This window comes from Nyctereutes procyonoides, unplaced genomic scaffold (genome assembly GCF_905146905.1).
Source record: "Nyctereutes procyonoides isolate TBG_1078 unplaced genomic scaffold, NYPRO_anot_genome, whole genome shotgun sequence".
Lineage (NCBI taxonomy): Eukaryota > Metazoa > Chordata > Mammalia > Carnivora > Canidae > Nyctereutes > Nyctereutes procyonoides.
In genome coordinates this window covers 23,087,912-23,109,790 of record NW_026575145.1, presented here as the reverse complement: position 1 = coordinate 23,109,790, position 21,879 = coordinate 23,087,912, and the positions used below count along the sequence as shown (strand labels likewise).

General features: G+C 42.9%; 1 protein-coding gene across 1 annotated transcript; it reads right to left on the bottom strand.

The window, feature by feature from the left end:
* Positions 1 to 1,217: 1,217 nt before the first annotated feature.
* On the bottom strand, positions 1,218 to 21,594 carry HAUS4 (HAUS augmin like complex subunit 4). Its single transcript, XM_055309246.1, is given in 11 exon segments — positions 1,218 to 2,930; positions 2,932 to 3,315; positions 14,257 to 14,325; positions 15,513 to 15,643; positions 15,778 to 15,923; positions 16,555 to 16,651; positions 18,430 to 18,564; positions 18,990 to 19,121; positions 19,215 to 19,357; positions 20,987 to 21,041; positions 21,576 to 21,594. Coding segments are annotated over 11 exon segments (1,446 nt in total). The 5' UTR covers positions 21,579 to 21,594; the 3' UTR covers positions 1,218 to 2,779.
* Positions 21,595 to 21,879: the final 285 nt, after the last annotated feature.

The window sequence follows — 21,879 nt, the reverse complement described above, 5'->3', positions numbered from 1 at the left end:
GAATATAAGGAAGGGAGAAGAAATGTGTGGGAGATATCAGAAAGGACACAGAACATAAAGACTTCTAACTCTGGAAATGAACTAGGGTGGTGGAAGGGAGAGGGCGGGGGTGGGGTGAATGGTGACGGGCACGGAGGGGACACTTGACGGATGAGCACTGGTGTTATTCTGTATGTTGGTAAATTGAACACAATAAAATTAATTTATAATAAAAAAAATGGCCTCAGCTCTATGGCAAGCATGATGCCAGTTCCCAATAATTGTGTACCACATTGCTCCCTGCCTCTCCTACAGCATTTTCCTGTGACTTAAAAAAAAAACAGCAGATACTATGGATCTGCTTATATGAGCCAGAGAGAAGCAGAAATGAAGGAGTGAAAAAGAAATAGAGCACCTTGTGAAGGACTTGGCCCTAAGCATAAAGTCAAGAGTTGATGAAGTCTGTCTTCTGTTCTGCCTCCCTCTTCTCTCCCTCCATGCTGAACTCTCATACACAGAAGCATGTAAGTCGCCTATGGGAGGTCTAATGGATGCAAGCCTTTGCTGAGATGAAAAGGTAGGGAGGTAGTAGGACAGAGGGACAAATACCCTGGGTGAGAAATTATGTTACTTTCTCCAACAGGAGCCAGTGACCAGCAGGCAGAGCATTGGAAACTTTTCTGGAAAGGAAAGAATATCCTCCCACAGATAATTCTCCCCTGGCCCCTGCACACACACACACACACACACACACACACACACACACACCCCTCACATTCCTCACCTCCAGGCCCAGTTCTTTTACCTGATCCTGTTTTTGTGACCTTGTTGAGACACCTCCAGCCCATTGTGAACACTCCCATCATCTCTGGTTCTCGCTCCTCCCTCAGCACTTGCCTTCCTCCCCAGCACCCCTTCACTCACCTCTGTGCCTGCCCAGCCAGCTACTATCTTCACCACCAAAATAATGGCCCGTTTGACCCTCCTACTGCTCCAAATTGCTTCTGGACAATAAAGGCTGTCTTGCAGCTACAAAAGTGGCAGAGTTACTGAGGCAAAATAATCTGTGCCGATTTGCATTCTCTTCCTTGTCAGCTCTATTATACAGTGTTTATCTGTCAAAATGAATAGAAAGTAGAAACTGTTCTGGAACATAGGAAAAGATGGAAAACTACCCAAGTTGTTTACGAAGCCAGAGTATATTCAATACCAAAACCTGTCAGAAATAGCATTCCCCTTCCCCCAAAAAAAACCCTACAGACCAATCTCACAAATATAAATGTAAAAATCCTAAAATATTTAAAGATTAACACGTAAAAGCCAGCAGTATACTAATATAATAATTACATACTGAAACCAATTAGGGTTTAATCTTGGGACTTAAGACAAGATTAGGTATTAGGAAATTTACTTACATAAAAGGTCGAAAATAAATCAAACAATGAAAAACATTTCATCATTTTTAACAGTCACCAAAGAGAACATGGCAAGTCAATTCTATTTGCTGTAAACACTCCTAGTAGGGATTCCTGGGCGGCTCAGTGGCTCAGCAGTTGAGCCGTTGAGCATCTGCCTTTGGCTCAGAGTGTGATCCTGGGGCCTAGGGATCGAGTCCCATGTGGGGCTTCCTGCAGAGAGCCTGCTTCTCCTTCTGCCTATGTCTCTGTCTCTCATGAATAAATAAATAAAATCTTTAAAAAAAACCTACACTCTTAATAGTATTAATATTCTTCATATATAAACACATGTACATATCAACAATTTATGTAAAAACAAGTATGTCAAAAAAAAAAAAACAAGTATGTCTAGTCTCATCACTGTGTTATATAATATTATTCTGAAAAATCAAATACAATAGGCTGGAAATCTTAAAAAGGGGTTGTAACTTTTGGCAAGAGAGACAAATTAACTCACTGTTTGCAGATGATATAATTGTATACATAGAGAATCCATGAAAATCAATTTTAAAATGATGAGAATAAATAATGGAATTCAGAAAAGTCACTTGGGACAACACAAATATAGTACAAATCTGTAGCCTTTTAAATGCTGAGAATAACCAGACAGAAGAAATAAATAGTAAAAATATCCCAATAACATGATAACTAAGATCACGGACTATGAGGTGCCTGCGTGGCTCAGTCAGTTAAGTATCTGCCTTCAACTCAGGTCATGACCCCAGGGTCCTGGGATAAAACCCCACATGGAGGCCTGCATTGGGCGCTCTCCTCTGAGGGGAACCCGCTTCTGCCTCTCCCTCTGCCTGTCACTCTCCCTACCTGTGCTTTCTCTCTCTCTGTCAAATAAATAAATAAAAATCTTAAAAAATAATAATAATTTTAAAAAAAGATTATGGACTGTGGAGCCAGATGGAAAGAGGTTAAAGTTCTGCTCATCCATTTATTAACTACATAAACATAACCTCTCTGGCCTCATATTCCTCATCCATAAAATGGGAATGTAAATAGTAGTTCTTATCTCATAAAGCTGTTAAGAGGATTAGTTAAGTTTAAATTAGTTAAAATAGTAAAGCATTGAGAACCTACCCTGCACATAATAAGCCTTCAATACTGTGATTAGTCTTTTCCCCATTCAAAATGGTAATAATAACGTTGCATAAAATACTTAGCTGGAACCTTAGAAATGTGCGGAACCTATAAAAAAATTACAAAAGTTTTGCCAAGAGATACAATGAAAGACAGGGAAAAAAATGAAGCGACAAGCCATGTTCTTTTTTTGTTGTTGTTGTTTTACCCGAGGAGTTTATTTGAGCAGACTTGGGCACCGGCAGGCTCTGCCTCTAAAAGAAGGTGTTGGGCCTCTTGGTGGTGAAGCGTGGCTTGTGCTGACGCCGCAAGACCCGATGGGGCAGTGGGAACTTGATCTTGGAGTCGTGGAACTGCTTGACCGCTGGCCGGCGGCACTTGCTGGCTGCAATCTCCTCCACCTTCGTGATAGCACTGGGTGACGGCACCTGCGGTGGTCAGATCCCGGTATGCCCGGCACATATTGTGGGTGCCACTGCGGGAATCATAGCGCAGCCAGAGGCCGAAGTTCTTCACCCGCAAGGGAGATTTCTCGAACACCTGTCCACAGTAGACAATTTCTCCAGAAGACTTCTTCATCTTCTTCAGTTGAGACACAAAGTACCAGAAGCGGGACTTGGCGACAACATGATTAGGGGCAAAGATTCGCATCCGATACAGGGGCGGAGTGCGACATTTAGGGGTGGGCAGACAGCGCCCTACCCCCTTGCACTCTCGCAGCGCAGCGTGCCGGGCCTTCCTAGCGCATCTCCGCTCTCGCCGCCACACCAAAAAGGAGACAAGCCATGCTCTTAAAAAAAAAAAAAAAATCTCATAAAGATGTCAATTCTCACCAAATTAATTTCTTGCTTTTACAATATTCAATCACAACTCTAAAGGAATCTTTTGTTACTTGATAAAATGATTCTACTGTTCATCTGTAATAAAAATCAGACAAGAATAGCAAGGAAAATTCAAAAAAAGGAGAGAAAGGAAAGGAATTGACTCTGTGTTTTACCTTAAACCCTTTATGAAATAAGCAGCATATAAATAATGGGCCACAACGTGCAGCTGATGTAAGAATAGAAAGAACAAAAGGGCTGAGTCAGTAGCCCAGAAACAGACCAGTTGTTTGTGTATATGTTTGTGATTAAATATATTATTTCTTTTTAAAAATATTTTATTTATTTATTCAAGAAAGACATACAAAGAGAGGCAAAGACATAGGTAGAGGAAGAGGAAGACTCCCTATGGGGAGCCGGATGTGAGACTCGATCCCAGGACCCCAGGATCATGCCCTGAGCCAAAGGCAGACACTCAACCACTGAACCACCAAGGTCCCTATGTGATTTCATTTATAAGAATAAAACCAGGGATCCCTGGGTGGCGCAGCGGTTTGGTGCCTGCCTTTGGCTCAGGGCGTGATCCTGGAGACCTGGGATCGAATCCCACGTCGGGCTCCCAGTGCATGGAGCCTGCTTCTCCCTCTGCCTGTGTCTCTGCCTTTCTCTCTCTGTATGACTATCATAAATAAAAAAATTAAAAAAAGATAAAATAAATAAAACCAGCTAACACATAGTAAGCTCTTATTTTATGACAGGTTCTATGAAAAACACTCTACATTCACAAGAACCCTGTGAGATAAGAGGTCTTATTCTCTTGGTCTTAGAAGGATAAAGTGATCTTTAAAGAAAAAGAAAAAGAAAAAGAAAAAGAAAAAGAAAAAGAAAAAGAAAAAGAAAAAGAAAAAGAAAGTGAGTTGCCCCCCTAAGAAAGGGTTTAGATGGGGTGCAAACTTAGGCCAACTGACTCCAGAGCCTTTGATCTTAACCTTAAGACATATCATCTATAAAAAAGCTATCCTAGACAATCTTCACAAACTAGGACAAAGATTAATTAAGAGAAATGCTTAGTGTAGCATTTTTTTCATGATTACAAAGAATGTAAAACAACAAGTTGGATATCCTATAGGGGTATGGTTAAATAAATCATCCATGCAATGAAATCTTAAGCAGCCATTAAAATCAATGTTGCCAGAGAAAATTTAATAACATGGAGGAACGCTCAATGATATGCTCTTCTGTGACACAGATTACAAACTGTACATACAGAATGACTTTGATATGTGGGTAAAAATGGTATTTTCCAAATTTTCTGTAATAGGTTTATATTATAGTGGAGACATTTTAAAAAATGAGCATAAAACCTGTGCCCTCCTCCTAGGCTTTCTGCTTGTTTGCATCCTTCTCTCTTTTGAAGACCCCCTTCCCTATTTCCAGCCCCCATCCCATCTTCAGCAGGCACTCTCACCTCAGAGCACTAATATGAGAACCCTCCTACACAGACTAATACCTACCACATGCCAAGGCACTTTAAATACATTATCTCACTTAACCCTCAGGACATTCTTTGGTGAGGGAGGAATTATTAATACATACATTCTGTAGATGAGAAAACTGAGGTTAAGTATCTTGAACAAAAAAAAAAAAGTATCTTGAACAAAGTTATGCTTCAGTTAAGTAGAGGAGCCAAAATAAGAATCCAGTTCTGGGGAAATCCTGGGTGGCTCAGTGGTTTAGTGCCTGCCTTTGGCCCAGGGTGCGATTCTGGAGACCCGGGAGCGAGTCCCACGTCAGGCTCCCAGCATGGAGCCTGCTTCTCTGCCTCTCTCTCTCTCTCTCTCTATCATAAATAAATAAATCTTTAAGAAAAAAAAAAAAAAGAATCCAGTTCTGATTCCCGACTTGCTGCTTCTCCTTTTACCTTTCCCAAAATGTAGTTCAAGGACTTAGGGGGCTCCCTGAGACCTTTCTAAACGGTGCTTGAGGATCTCCTACAAGTCTGTGTGAGGCCAGCTTTTCTCTGTTCAACCAAAGCCATGTATCACCACAGAAAGAAGATATAGGAAGAATTCACTTGTCCTCTATTAAACCAGATATCAAGGAAAATTTACAAAAGTATAAAACAATGTTATTCTTGTCATTAAATTGTTTTGTTTTGGAAATTATACTTTTTTAAATTAAAATGTATATTTTAGGGATGCCTGGGTGACTCACTAGTTGAGCATCTGCCTTTGGCTCAGAGCGTGATCCTGGGGTCCTGGGATCAAGTCCCTGATCGGGCTCCCTGCAGGGAGCCTGCTTCTTCCTCTGCCTCTCTATGTCTCTTATGAATAAATAAAAAAATAAAATCGCCTTCAAAATGTATTATTTTTAAAAAGCATTATTTATGTTAACATGCAATGGGCTTATTTTTTAATGAATTAATAAACAAATATTTTAAGATTTCTCAGTTTTAATCTTTTTGGTTGGGAAAACACTCAGTTTATTCAATTTATTGTGAATAAATTGGAACGTCTGGAATATCAGATACATCATTTCAATATGTAAATATCCAATCACATAAACAAAAGCTCTTTAGGATCCTTTATTATTTTTTTTAAGATTTTATTTATTCATTCATGAGAGACACAGAGAGGCAGAGACACAGGCAGAGGGAGGAGAAGCGGGCTCCACACAAGGAGCCAATGCAGGACTCGATCCCGGGATTCTGGGATCAATCCTGATCCAAAGGAAGACACCCAACCGCTGAGCCACCCATGCTTCCCTAGGGTCTTTAATGTCATTGAGGGTAAAGGAGTCCTGAGACCAGAAAGATTGAGAACACTTGATTTACAAGCAGCTGCTCTCCAAGAGTTTCTGATGCTGTAGATAGAATTAAACATACCTTCTGGAGCTCCCAAGGGCAGTAACCCTCTTGAGGGTAAAATGTTCTAGTGCACATTTCCTTACCAATTTAAAAAAAGATCAGATGGTTTTGGTTGGGTTCAATATCCATTGTCTTCCATCCCCACCAGAGCCCTGATGTAGCCTTGAAAGAACCACCAAGTGAAATGGGTGATACCTGCTTTCTGTTCTCCATCTCCACATAGAAGAGTGCTGTCTTCATAAAGGCAGAGGCATGAAGTGGGGGTGGGGTGGATAAGGAGTTCAGAAGAAATAATGAGTGTCAGGGTGACCTTCTATTTTTCCTTATGCCAGAAATGCCTGGGGCAGAAGCTAGCAAACTCTGGCGGTTGGCATGCTGCCTGTTTTTTGCAGATAAAGTTTTCTTGGACTACAACCACATCCATTCAAAACGAACAAACAAACAAACAAACAAAAACAAACATACCCCCCAATACTGTGATGAAAATTCAAGCACCTTTGTGATAAAGCTGTGGGGATTGAAATGGTAGACATTTTCTCCCTGGATTGACAATGGGAAAGCAGAACTTGAGGTGGGCCTCAGAGATGATATGATTTTATAAGCAAAGAGTTCTGCTAGTTAGATAGAACTGTAACAAGCACAGGAAAGCATGAAAGGGTGGTGAATAAGCCCTTGGGGGTGGCAGAGGGTGAGTAGTGAGTGTAAATGGGAGAAAGGTTGGAAAGTAGAGCTTCACCCTGAGGACTTGAATCCACAGCTGAGCCATATGGGCTGTCTTTGGAGAAATGACAAAATGAAGTGAAAATTAGAAAATACTTAGGAAGAGCAAATTAAAATCATCATACAAATTGGCCTGGCAGGGGCACCTGGGTGGCTCAGCGGGTGAGCATCTTCCTTTGACATAGGTCGTGATCCTGAAGTCCTGGGATAGTCCCGAATTGGGGTCCCCGCAGGGAGCCTGCTTCTCCTTCTGCCTATGTCTCTGCTTCTTTCATGAATAAATAAACAAACAAACAAACAAACAAATAAATAAATAAATAAATAAAATCTTTAAAAAAATAAAAAAAAAGAGTTTCATGCTCTACCGACTGAGCCAGCCAGGGACCCCAGTGTGAAGCCTTTAGAGCAAAAACCGAGGTTTCCCACTGAAGAAGAAATTCTGCCTCAAGACAAGCAAGCATCATTTCTGAGTTGCTTGCCTACAGCTCACCCTACAAATTTCAGAATTGCCAGCCCCACAATCATATGAGCCAATTCCTTAAAATAAATCTCATTTTATATGATAAGTATAATAAATAATATAATATAATAGGCTCTGTTTCTCTGGAGAACCCTGACCTTGCTCTTTGTTGTGTTTTTTTTTGTTTTGTTTTGTTTTTTTTTTTTACTTATCTATTCATGAGAGACACACAGAGAGAGGCAGAGACGCAGGCAGAGGAAGAAGCAGGCCCATGCAGGGAGCCCGATGCGGGACTCGATTCTGGGTCCCCAGGATCAGGTCCTGGGCCGAAGGCAGGCGCTAAACCGCTGAGCCATCCAGGCTACCCTGATCTTGCTCTTTGGATAACTCTTTTCTAAATTCTGGGCTGATTATTTTTTTAAGAGGTTTTTTCTTTTTGTTTTTTTTAAGATTTTATTTATCTGAGAGAGAGAGAGAGAGCGCACAAGCAAGGGGAGCAGCAGAGGGAGAGGGAGAGGGGTCGCTGTATCCCACGACCCGGATCATGACCTGAGCCGAAGGCAGACCCCCAACCGACTGAGCCACTCAGGCACCCCCTACTTTTGATATGTTCTTTCTTCAGCCAGGCTTGGTACATTTAGGTCTTTCTAAATTTCAGTTGTATTTTCTTGAGACCAGAGAAGCCACTTAGTCTAGACCTCAGCCACTGAATACAAACCACTTTTCATAGTAAATTACTTCTACAGATTGCTAATCTTGTGCATTATCAGTGGACTCCTTTTATTTTCTCTATCTGGAGCTACAAGGAGACCTATCAGTTCCTTTAATGAAAGGTAGCCCAGATCCTTCAAGATGGGTAATGTGGAGAGACTGTTTGGTGGGGTGAAGGGCCCAAGAGGCTGCCCTCAGGGATTCCCCTCTCCTTTAGAGAGCATCAGGCAGGCCTCTAGGGGATGCTGGATTTCTCTATGCTGGCTGAGGAAGACTGAAGGGTTGCTGCCTCAGAGCCCTGGAGAGCCATATTTTTTTTCTTTTTTTTTTTTTTAAGATTTTATTTATTTACTCATAGAGACAGAGAGATAGGTAGAAACACAGGCAGAGGGAGAAACAGGCTCCATGCAGGGAGCCTGATGTGGGATCATATCCTGGGCTGAAGGCAGGCGCTAAACCACTGAGGCACCCAGGCATTCCATTGGATAGCCATCCTTCATTGAGAACCTTGAGGGAACAGGTTTTGTTTGTTCAAGAGCCCCAGAGTTTCCTTACAGAGAACAACCCAGGCTCTGGAAGTGATTTATCTTGTTGCTCATTATAGAGGAAGAATCAGCAAGACTGGGTTCTTGGTTAGATGGGGTAAGAGACAAGTGAAGAGAGATGCCTGTGAAAGAAAGGAGAGGCAGTAAATGTAAACCTTTTCTGAAAAGTGTGAGGGGAAGTGAGGGCAACTGAAGTCCAAGACACTAACCTCCAGCAGTCACAGTCACCCAGCCCCTCTGCTGGCCCTCCAATCCCCTTTTCACCTATTCCCCAATAGCCAACAGCTCAGGGGAAGGGCACCTCCTGGGAACCTGCCATCTCTAGTCATTGCGATGGACGAGAGGACAAAGACAAACCACTGAGTGCCCCCTTCAAAGAGCACTGAACACCCCTTGTGTTCCTTCTCCTACCTCCATGGCACAGTTTTGAGATACTTTTTCTATCAAACTATATTCATAAGCTGAGTAATTAGTTCACTTTTTCATTACTAGAATATACTGATTTTCTATAATACCAAAAAAACGAAGACACTTGAGCCAGCATTAAGCATTTTGTAATGAGGCAAACTGGAAACGATCTAAATATCTATCATGAAGGGGATGGTTAAATTATGATGTGGCCATATTCCAACATTATAACCTAATATTGCTATACATATGTTTGCAAATCTTTAGAAAAAGCTCTGGCATTATATTCACCAAATCACTCTGGCTACTCTATGGTAGTGGACTGGACTAATGGGTTCCGTGTGTACACGTTTGTGTGTGTGTCTCCTCAGGGGGTGTGGTAAATCTACTTTTTACTATTACATATTTATTTTGTTTGAATTTTTTTTTACAAAACACATTTTTTGTTGTTTTTAAGCCAATAATGTTTTATTATGTAGTTGGGCAGCACTGTTAAAGGCAAATGTTCTGTTTTATTTGGGTTTTGGGAAACAAGAAACAGCTAGCTGTCCAACTCCAGGTCATTTAGGGAGCCAGGGCTGGGAACCATTGCCTTGGAAGCCATTTTGCTTTCTCAGTAGTTGGAAATCTAAACATTTCTCAGACCCCAGCTCTCCAGAGACTTGACTGAAACCATGGGATATTCTTCTCAAATTTCAGTCATTTAAGATGAAGGCTTTCCTTGGTGCATGATTTTCTCATTTCTAACCTTGTACCTTCATGTACTACCCCTTCTCTTCTTTGTCACTTTTTCCAAAATGCCACCCAAAACTTACCTCTAAAGTGAACCAAAGCTTTCTTCCCTACTAAGGCTCTACCTTATAACTCCTGATTCACTTCTCTTGGTTTTCAACCATATTTATTTGTATTACCTGTTACTTTATATGCTTAGACTGTTTTTGTGTCTACTATTAAGTTGTAGGCCTTGAGGACAGAGTCCATTTTTTTTAAGATTTATTTATTTATTTATTTATTTATTTATTTATTTATTTATTCATGAGAATATACAGAGAAGAGAGAGAGAGGCAGAGACACATGCAGAGGGAGAAGCAGGCTCCATGCAGGGAACCCAATGTGGGACTCGATCCTGGGTCTCCAGGATCATGCTCTGGGCTGAAGGCAGTGCTAAACCACTGAGCCACCCAGGCTGCCCCAGAGTCCATTTTTTAATTATTATCCTTATTATTTCAAATACCATAACCTACTATAGTGTAAGAGTACCTAATTAAATGAGGAAATGCTGAATGCCCTAATAAATATCAGGAAAAGCTAATTTGAGATATTTTAAAGATGGTATTTATTTATTCATGAGAGAGAGAGAGGCAGAGACACAGGCAGAGGGAGAAGCAGGATCCATGCAGGGAGCCGGACGTGGGACTTGATCCCGGGACTCGAGGGCTGCCCGATTTTTGTTTTTTTTTTTAAGATTTTATTTATTGGGGGATCCCTGGGTGGCTCGGCAGTTTAGTGCCTGCCTTTGGCCCAGGGTGTGATCCTGGATACCCGGATCGAGTCCCGCGTCCGGCTCCCTGCATGGAGCCTGCTTCTCCCTCTGCCTGTGTCTCTGCAACTCTCTGTCTCTTATGAGTAAATAAATAAAATCCTAAAAAAAAAAAAAGAAAAAGATTTTATTTATTTACTCATGAGAGAGACAGAGGCAGAGACATAGGCAGAGGGAGGAGAAGCAGGCTCCATGAAGAAGCCTGATGTGGAACTTGATCCCGGAACTCCAGGATCACGTCCTGAGCTGAAGCCAGATGCTCAACTGCTGAGCCACCCAGGTGTCCCCTATTTTACACTTTTCTTTATTAAGTAATCTCTACTCCCAACATGGGTTTGAACTCATGATCCCAAGATCAAGAGTCACATGCTCTACCAACTGAGCCAGCCAGGGTCCCCTAGAACTTTCTATAACGATGGAAATGTTCTATATTTGCACCACCCAATACAGTAACCACCAAACTACTGAAATTTTCTCTTTTAATAAATTTAAATTTAAAATTTTTTAAGGTTTTATTTATTCATGAGAGACCCAGAGAGAGGGAGAGACACAGGCAGAGGGTGATGCAGGCTCCCTCTGGGGGGCCTGATGTGGGACTCAATCCCAGATCCCGAGATCACACCCTGAGCCAAAGGCAGACGTTCAACCGCTGAGCCATCCAAGTGCCCCAAGATTTTATTTATTCATGAGAAGCACGCAGAGGGAGAAGCGGGCTCCTGCAGAGAGCCTGATGAAAGACTCGATCCCAGAACCCTGGGATCATGACCTGAGCCAAAGACAGAGACACTCAACCAGTGAGCCACCCAGGTGTCCCTTAAATTTGAATTTACATAGCTACAGGTGGCTAGCAGCTACTATATTGGACAGAACAGGAGAAAAGCAAGTTAACCACCATGGGAAACAATTGGACAACAGGACATCCTACAAAGTAACCAGACTGAATTTTTTTTTTTTTTTTACTGGATTAAAAAAAAAAAAAACTAAATTCAGGGACACTTGGGTGGCTCAGTGGGTTAAGCATCTGCCTTCCACTCAGGTCATGATGCCAGGGTCCTGGGATCAAGCCCTGTATCATGCTCCTTGCTCATTCTCCCTCTCCCTCTGCTTGTGCTCTCTCTCCCTCTCAAGGAAAAAAATACCCAAAACTAGTATCAGTTAAAAAAAAAAGTTAAGGGGATCCCTGGGTGGCTCAGCGGTTTGGTGCCTGCCTTTGGCCCAGGGCGCGATCCTGGAGTCCTGGGATCGAATCCCACATCAGGCTCCCGGCATGGAGCCTGCTTCTCCCTCCTCCTGTGTCTCTGCCTCTCTCTCTCTCTATGTCTATCATAAATAAATACATCTTTAAAAAAAAAAAAAACCTTTAAGAAAAAAAAAAAGTTAAGTGGGGTGCCTGGATAGCTCAGTTGGTTGAGTGTCCAACTCTTGATTTCACCTCAGGTCATGATCTCCAGGTTGTGGAATCAAGCTCTGCGTTGGGCTCCTCACTGGGTATGGGGTCTGCTTAGGATTCTCTCCCTCTGCTCCTCTCCTCTCTCTCTCTTTTTTTTTAAGATTTTATTTATTTATTCATAGACACAGAGAGAGAGAGGCAGAGACACAGGCAGAGGAAGAAGCAGGCTCCATGCAGGGAGCCCAATGTGGGACTCGATCCCGGGTCCCCAGGATCACACCCCAGGCTGCAGGTGGCGCCTAACCGCTGCGCCACCAGGGCTGCCCTCCTCTCCTCTCTTTAAAGTAAATAAATAAATAAATAAAAGTAGGAAAAATTTTCTATTTCAAAAGAGATTAAAGAAACCTGACATCCAGGGGCACCTGGCTGGCTCAGTATATAGATCATATGACTCTCAATCTTGAGAGTTCACAGCCCCACATTTGGCATGGGGCCTATCAAAAAATAAAAACACACAAAAACGAAACAGAAAAAACAAACCTAACATCCAAATGTAATAACCAGAACTTCAATGGAACCTACACCAAGAAAACAAATTACAGGAATTTTAGTATGACCTAGATAATAGACATTGTGAAATTATTATATTTTTAGGTATAATAATTAGTTATACAGAGGAATACCCTTATTTTTAGGAGTTGCCTGCTTAAGTCTTTAGGGAATGAAGTAGCACACTGTAACTTATATAAAGTGGCTTCAGAAGAAAAAAGTCTGTATAACTAATATATTTATCAATCTATACAGAGAGGGGGAGGGGAGAGAGGAGAGAGAGAGAGAGAGAGAAAAGCAAAATGTTCATTGTTGAATCTAGGTTGTTAAGACTATTGGTGTTTATTGTACTATTCTTTTAATTTTTCCATAGGTTTGAAACTTTACCCTAAAAATGTTGGAGAAGGGCAGCCCGGGTGGCTCAGTGGTTTAGCACCGCCTTTCAGCCCAGGGTGTGATCCTGGGGACCCGGGATCGAGTCCCACTCGGGCTCCCTGCATGGAGCCTGCTTCTCCCTCTGCCTGTGTCTGTGCCCCTCTCTGTGCCTCTCATGAATAAATAAATAAAAATTTAAAAAATGTTGGGGAAAAGAAAAAGTATAGAACTAAGCAATATTGACTAACTCTGATGCCAGCAGGGCCCTGCCCTGTTCTAAGCTAAGTGGACTGTGAAACTTGGTTCCTCGGAGCAATCTCATCCCAATCTCTGCTTTTAGAGAAAAAAGTAATGCTCAAATCACACCAATGGGAACCTCAAACACAAGTGGCTTGTGCCCTTTCCTGTAACAGAGATGGATGCCCGGCTGCTTTTTACAACTGCTCCACTGAGAGCCGTAGCAACAGGATAGTCCCCTACCCGCCTACTGGCATCCAGCACTCTCCTCTGGATATTACAGTTCTTCAAGAGCAAGCCCAGACTTAAGCCATGTCTGCTTTTCAAGAATGAAGCCTGTAAGACTGCAGGTGGGCAGGCACTCCTACCTCCCACTCTTAGCATAAGCATTATACATCTGTTTGTCTAGATCCACTTGGTTTCCCTCCCAGCCCACCTAATCTTTGATGTTCTTTTTTCACCCTTGCCCAAAGGAAGCATCATCACTTTATTCAGGAGATAATCAAATATAATGCAGGGCTGACACTGACAAATAGCTACACACAGAATTATATAAATCTGCTCCATTTCCCAGAAGAGACTCAGTCACTGTCAACAAGGAAGAAAAACCAGGACAGTGCCTGACCCACTGCAGTGTTTCAAGCAAGTGTCCCCACACTCTCGGAATGAAAGCAGGCCTCAGGTGGTGGTGGTCCTTTTAGCAGCAAGTGGGGAGGCAGCGCCCGTGCAGAAGTCCGCCTCCAGACAGGCCCCAGCCAGTGCTCAGCGGCAGGCCTTGTTAAACTCCTGGAGGGCCCAGCGCTTGTTCTCAGCTGCCTGCTTGAGTTGAGTGTACTCTTTTACCAGCCTGTCAAACTCCTCCCCAAGGACCTCATAGGTGCTCAGAACCTGTTGGGACTTCTCCATGTCCTGCTCTTGTAGGCGAATGGCCCCCTCCAAACGGTCCCTATATGCCCAAGAGAAAAGCAAGTTACAAGGTAAAAGAAAAGCAAGATACCATATAAGGATCTGGCTGCTCAGAAAGTATATAAGAACACATTAAAATGAATGAGTGTGGAGAGTGTGGAACCAGTTCTGAGTAGCTGGACCAGGCCCTTGGGAGTTCTCACCTGATGAGACGATGAACTTCTACTTTCTCAGCAGTGTAAGTGTCAGACAAGATCTTTAGCTCCTCCATCCTGACAGAGGGAAGAAAGAAAGGCTGAGGGGTCTTGATAGCAGTAGAGTTAGGAACAGGACGCAGAGTACCTGCCCATGGTCAAGAAGTGGGCTAAGTAGTGACAGGATAAGCAACCTCTGAATTCCTGAGGAATGTATCTCACAAGAAAGCACTTACTTCAGAAGACTTTAAAATAAGACTCAAGGGACACCTGAGTGGTTCAGTCAGTTAAGTGTCTGCCTGCCTTCAGCTTAGGTCATGATCCTAGGGTCCTGGGATTGAGCCCCACATAGGGCTCCCTGCTCAGTGGGGAGTCTGCTTCTCTCTCTCCCTCTGCCCCTTCCCTCTCACCTGCGCTCTCTCTCAAATAAATAAAATCTTTATTTATTTTTTTAAAGGTTTTATTTATTTTTTCATGAGAGACAGAGGCAGAGACACAGGCAGAGGGAGAAGCAGGCTCCATGCAGGGAGCCTAATGCAGGACTCGACCCCGGGACTCCAGGATTATGCCCTGAGCCGAAGCCAGATGCTCAATTGCTGGCTGAGCCACCCAGGTGTCCCAAATCTTTATTTAAAAAAAAATTGTTTTATCTATTTGACACACACACAGAGCACACAAGCAGGGGGAACAGCAGGCAGAGGGAGAGGTTCGAGAAGCAGGCTCCCCAGCAAGCAGAGAGCCCCACATGGGGCTCAATCCCAGAACCCTGGGATCATGACCCAAGCCAAAGGCAGACACTCAACTGACCGAGCCACCCTGGCGTCCCTAAAGAATATATTTAAAAATTTTTTTAAAATAAAATAAAATAAGATTCAAGAATGCTGAACGGGGGCACCTAGGTGACACAATCAGTTAAGCATCCAACTTTTTGTTTTGGCTTAAGTTGTGATCTCAGGATCGTGGGATTGAGCCTCATATCAGGCTCCACATTCAGTGCAGAGTCCACTTGGGACTCTCTCCCTCTCCCTCTGTCCCTCCCCACTGTGTGCTCTCTCTCTTTCAAACTAAATAAATCTTTAAAAAAAAAAAAAAAAAGATTGTTGAACATTTCTGGGTAATCCAAAGGCTCATACTGCTGTGTGGGATTAACTAAATACCCATAAAATGTCAGGCATGACAGAGAGGAAAGGGAGATGCGGGTGAAGGTTGGAGAGGGTAGTGTGGAAGACAGAGTTTCCTAGACCCACAAGGGTCATAGAACTCACCTCAGCTTAAGGATCATGGCACTGCACTTGATCTCCAGGTACTGGGCATTGATACGGTCCAGCTCAGACTGGGTCTTAAGCCGGTGCTCCTGAAGAAGCCTTTGCAGCAAGGCAAGGCAGCGCAAAAGCACCTGAGCTCCAGGAGGCAGGAAGAGGGCAAAATAAAAGTCAGCATAAAAGAATGCAGATCAGAAATCTCTGGCTTCCCCAAAAGTGCCCCTGGGGCCAGGATAAAAGAGGAGGCTGTCCCACTGCTGTGACAAACCTGGGAGTAGGTGGCACTCTTCTTCTCAAGCAACACCATCTGTTCCTTCTGCTGGCTCTTGGCATCCTGGCATTGCTGCTTCTCACTCACCAGGACCTCTGCCAGTTTCCACACCTTTGCTGCCTTCAAGGTTTCACTGTCTGAATCTGGCAAAGAGACAGAGGACTAGACAGGAAAACCCAATTGTTACTGCCCTTCTAAGGCCATTTATCAGTATGCTAACGGATTTCTAGCCCTACAAATTGTTCTCAGGTTTTTTTCTGATGTCCTGTTAAAATGATCCAGTTCTCATAAAGTTCTCTATACTCTTACTTTTAATTTTTAATTTTACTTATTCATTTGAATAATCTCTACACTGCACATGGGGCTCAAACTCATGATCCCAAGATCAAGAGTCACATGCTCTTCAGACTGAGACAGCCACATGCCCCTCACTTTTACCTTTAATTCCAGATTTTGGGGAAAAAATTTCCAGATTTGGCCCTTAATTCTTAACTCATAGAAGTGAAGATAAAGCCTGATCTTTCTTCCCCATCCCATTCCAATTCTCCTAAGAAGAATGAACTCAACCTTCCCTGCTGCAAGAGGACACTTGGTACCTTACTGAATAAAAGGAGTCTCTCACATAATTCCTTGCTCGTACTCTACCAGCAAGGAAATAAGCATCTCCAAAGCTTCCTAGCTTCTGTCCTAAATCTAAAATTCAATATATTATTCTCAGAAGAGTAGACCAGGTACCCTGAAAGTCAGCTGTGAACAGAAGAGTGCAGCACTCACCTGAATTGGGGTCATGATAGCAGAGCAGGGTGAAACATTTCTTCTTGAGCTGTTCCTCCACTTCCAGTGGGAGTCGAGATCTCATCCACATAAAATCCTATAGCCACAGCAGCAAGAGAGATCCAAATAGACTTTAGAATTAGGAAAATCTAGCCAATGAGTACAGGATGATAACAATCTCAAAGACAACCAGCGAAAATGCATCTAAGAGACATCAGGAAGATTTTTTTTTTTAAGGACTTTATTTATTCATGAGAGACACAGAGAAAGAAAGAGGGAAAGAGAGAGAGAGAGAAAGAGAGAGAAAGAGAGAGAAAGAGAGAGAAAGAGGCAGAGGCACAGGCAGAGGGAGAAGCAGGCCCCATGCGGGGAGCCAGACATGGGACTCCATCCTGTGTCTCCAGGATCAGGCCCTGGGCCAAAGGTGGCGCTAAACAGCTGAGCCACCCAAGCTGCCCCGATTTTTTTTTTTTTTAAAGATTTTATTTATGTGTTCATAAGAGAGACAAAGAGAGGCAGAGACACAGGCAGAGGGAGAAACAGGCTCCATGCAGGGAGCATGATGCGGGACTCGATCCTGGGACTTCAAGATCATGTCCTGGGCCAAAGGCAGGAGCTAAACACCCAGTGGTGGCTCAGTGTTTAAAATGATTCATAAAAATGAATCATCCCCAGAAGATTCATTTTTATTAGCCTATCAAATCCGCAAAGAATAAAATGATGGTCAAGATCCCATGTTGGGTAGCCCAGGTGGCTCAGCGGTTCAGCACCGCCTTCAGCTTGGGGTATGATCCTGGAGACCCAGGATCGAGTCCCACGTCGGGCTCCCTGCATGGAGCCTGCTTCTCCCTCTGCCTGTGTTTGCCTTTCTCTCTCTCTCCCCACCCCGTGTCTCTCACAAAGAAATAAAATCTTAAAAAAAAAAAAAAAAAAATCCCACATTGATGAAAGGGTAGGGAACCGGTGGGGTACTCTGTATCCTGTTCCTACTCTACTACTGCCTCTCTTTCTGTGTCTCTCATGAATACATAAATAAAATCTTAAAGAAAAAAAAAAGAAGAAGAAAGAAAGAAAAAAAGAAAAGGTAGGGAACTGGCAATATGTACCAATGTTTATGTATATAGCCTCTGACCAGTGATCCTACTTTGAGAACCAGTAATTGGGAAAATAATCCTACAAAGGCAAACACACATATGAACCAGCATGTTCCTTTAAAAAAAAAAGATTTATCTATTCATGAGAGACACAGACTGAGAGAGAGAGAGAGGCAGAGGCACAGGCAGAGGGAGAAGCAGGCTCCCCACAGGAAGCCCAACACGGACTTGATCCCAGAATCACACCCTGGGCCAAAGGAAGACACTCAACCACTGAGCCACCCAGGCATCACAAAATCCAAAATAGATTAAGTGAAAACATATTATATTCACTTTATAAGCATGGAGGCTATAATACCATTTATGTTGAGCTATATATAATATACTGTATTTATTTCTAGACTAGTATTTCAGCTTTTACTTTCTTGTGTGTAACATTTTTTTTTTTTTTTTTTTTTTACGATAGTCATACAGAGAGAGAGAGAGGCAGAGACACAGGCAGAGGGAGAAGCAGGCGCCATGCACCGGGAGCCCGACATGGGACTCGATCCCGGGTCTCCAGGATCGCGCCCTGGGTCAAAGGCAGGCGCCAAACCGCTGCGCCACCCAGGGTTCCCTCTTGTGTGTAACATTTTTCTAATTTATTTGAGTTTGGCCCCCATGAATGTAGATCATTTTTACAAAAATAATAAAGTGTAAAAAAGGGGAAAAAAACGTTTAAATATATGGGAGAAATTAAGCCATTTTACTTCTTTGGTCCCAATATCTGCCCATCCCCAACCTCTGAGGGGGGCATGAGTTCCAGAAGATCCGTCTTCTCCAGCCCCAGCAGTGGAGGCATTTCCCTCTCCTGGCTGGCACCTAATAGTCGTGTCAGTTCAGTCACGAGTAGCCGCTGTTCAAGTGTCTCATGAAACTGAGAATAAAAGACAAAAGGGGGTTACTATTCAACTTCTCCCACTCCACCATCTCCATCCTCATAAACCAGTTCTTCACACATTTTCAAGGTTCTCAAACATGTTATCCCTTTCAGCTGCCAGTGCCTTCTCATGTCTATCTTTTCAAAACTCTGACAACACACCCAACTCTTCCCCGTAACTACAGTCCATTTCTTCTTCTTTTTTAAAGATTTTATTTTTAAGCAATCTCTACACCCAATATGGGGTTCAAACTCACAACCCTGAGATCAAGCATCATATGCTCCACCCACCAAGCCAGCCAGGCGCCCCCAGTCCATTTCTTCTTTGTTTCCCCCCAGAGCATACAATCAGGTGAAGCCACAGTTTGTCTGGTCATTCCTGCAGCTAGTAACCAACTGCTACTGCCTCTCTCCTGCTTCACCTTCTTGTCCTCAGAAGTTAAATTTGTGTCTTGTGTCTTCACATAATAGTCCACAAGCAGCTCTTGAATGACTCTCTGTAAAATCTCAGACCTCAGCCATGTTGTCTTATGCAGTCGAACTTCCTTCCATGCCTAGAAAACCAAAAAAATCCCAGGTAGGAACCTCTTTCTCTCTCTTGGAAGATTTTTCCTTCTTCTTATCATCCCTCCTCCCAAGGCTCTTACCTGAGCCTGCTCCTTTGCCAGGGTAAGGCTTAAGCCACTCTCATCCATGTGTTGTGAGAGACCCAGCAGCAGTTTGCTGAAGTATGGGTTCTGTAACAGATCCTCTTCACTCAGGTTACAAGGAGGAAGCTGTTTGCTACATACTTAATGGGATGCCCCCCAAAAGGGAAAAAAAAAAAAAGCAAAGAAGGTATCATATATAATTGAGAATCACTCTTAGCTTAATACTCACTTCCAAAAAACCCCTAGGTTTTTGGTAGGGAAGTTTTCTATATCCAATGAAATGTTTTAAAAAACCCAAAAATAAACTAGAGGCAATACTCAAGGTAATAAGCATATATATATATATATATATATATATATATATATATACACAAAGATACTAATCAAGAATTAGGGAATGAGTCTCTAATGAAACTAAGAGATTAGAAAACGGAAGTAGAGGGGATCCCTGGGTGGCACAGCGGTTCGGCGCCTGCCTTTGGCCCAGGGCGCGATCCTGGAGACCCGGGATCGAATCCCACATCGGGCTTCCGGTGCATGGAGCCTGCTTCTCCCTCTGCCTGTGTCTCTGCCTCTCTCTCTGTGTGTGTGTGTGTGTGACTATCATAAATAAATAAAAATTAAAAAAAATTTTTTTAAAGAAAATGGAAGTAGAGTTGGAAAGTATTACACATAGAATCGTGAATAAGAAACCTTTTGGTAGGGATCACCATAGGACTCCAAATGGCTCATTCACATATTACAGACAGTAACTAAAATTCTTGAGAAACGGGGGAAAAAAAAAAACACAGGTTAAGTTCCAACTTTGGATGTGATCTCTAGTTACATACGCAAGACTGCAAGAAGGTATATTCTTAGGAGTAAGTGAAAAACTGAACTAAATTCTTATTGTAGGACATCTGCGTGGCTCAGTGGTTGAGCGTCTGTCTGACTTTGGCTCAGGTCATGATCCTGGGGTCCTGGGATCCAGTCCTGCATTGGGCTCCCTGCAGGGAATCTGCTTCTCCCTCTGCCTGTGTCTCTACCTCTCTGTCTCTCATGAATAAATAAATAAAATCTTTAAAATAATCTTATTGTAAACAGAGGTAAATAACCCATGTGGATTCAGAGCAGCACAAGAATGAGAAAAAGTACAAGAAGCTGGGATCCTCTGGTTATTCCATCGGCTCAAGTGCCTGTCTTTTCATCTCTTTTCCCACACACTTTCTGCTGGGGTCTTCTGTTTTACTCCTACTTACCAAACCATCAAATTTTCATTCTTTGGACCATCAGAAAGTCCTTTTGGAAAATAAGAAATCTCTTCTTTCCTCCCCCTCAGGCATTGAAGGTCAAAATATAGAAGATTCAAGTTCTTGAAGGATTCAAGATATAGAAAGGGTTTGGGATAGGGAAAGAATTCAAGCTACAGAAGGATCTGAGATTTTGAAGTACAAAATATGAGAATATTCAAGACCCAGGTAGGAAGAAAGCCCTCACAGAGTGTGCTGGCCACCGTTCTCTTCAGGTTATGCCTGCTGATACAGCATGGAAACAACCAGAGTCTTCAGTCTACTGCACAGATGATACTTAACAGGAGCCAATATAATCTGTTTTCTAATACAAGATTGTTCAAGAATCTTGCACGTATCCTAGTTCCCCCAGGAACTTCGGCTTTTATATGAGAAACCATACTGGTGAACTTTATAAATCCTTTTTATTATAGAAAGCAAGAGCCTGGATCAGACCTCTCTGGGCAGGTCATCAAACTTCCTTCAAATGGCAGCCCTTACCTTGTTGGAGTACTTCCATCCCCTCTCCCGGTAAGCAGAAATCCCCAGATGCCATCTGAGTGAAACAAAAAGTGAATAAATTGGGTGGCTGCTCCAAGAAAACTACTTTGGGTTCAAGTTTCTGTTGTCTACAACCTGGGGAGGAACCACAGGGATACCGCTTACAAGGAGAGACTGTATCACACACCCTGGATCCCAAGCTCTTGTACAAGTTTTATGGGCAGACTTCTAAGTGGCAAAACAATTTGCATTCTAAGCACATAAATGTTCCTACTTGTTCCAAGCTGTCAAAAAAAGGAGCCTCCTTTGGAAAGAAAATTTTCCAATTCACTAAACAGAAGGATGCTCCCTTCCCCTCAACATGATGTCTAAGTTAAAACTGAGCTGCCTTCCAGTTATGAGTGAATTGGGAAAAGGGCGGGGGGCAGGTGAGGGGAGGTGGGAGTCAATGTCTGCTTTTTTCCTCAAAATAGCTCAGTTATCAAATTCCACAATAGTTTCTCGAGCTTCTTTAGCTTGTCCTTTCATCTAAAATCTGTCGGTGGCTTTTGATCATTAACTCTAGAATCATCCTTCAGGAATGACACACCATTCGGTTGAACGACAATTGATTTCCACATAACAACATCAGTAAGAAGCACCTGGAGGAAAGAACATGCCAAGAAGACTGACATGGGAGGTCAGTGCCAAAAGAGCAACGCCGCGGTGTCGTTGTTAATGTGGCTGAGGCTGGGACGTGGCAGTCCGGTGTTTTTGCCAGAACATGGAATACACTGAGAACTATGACAGCAACACAAAGGGGCAGTAAAGATGGGTACAGTTTGGACTCTGGAGACTAAATTTTTCCCTTGACGTTATTTTCCGTTTTTGTTTTGTTTTGGCTCCGCCCACTC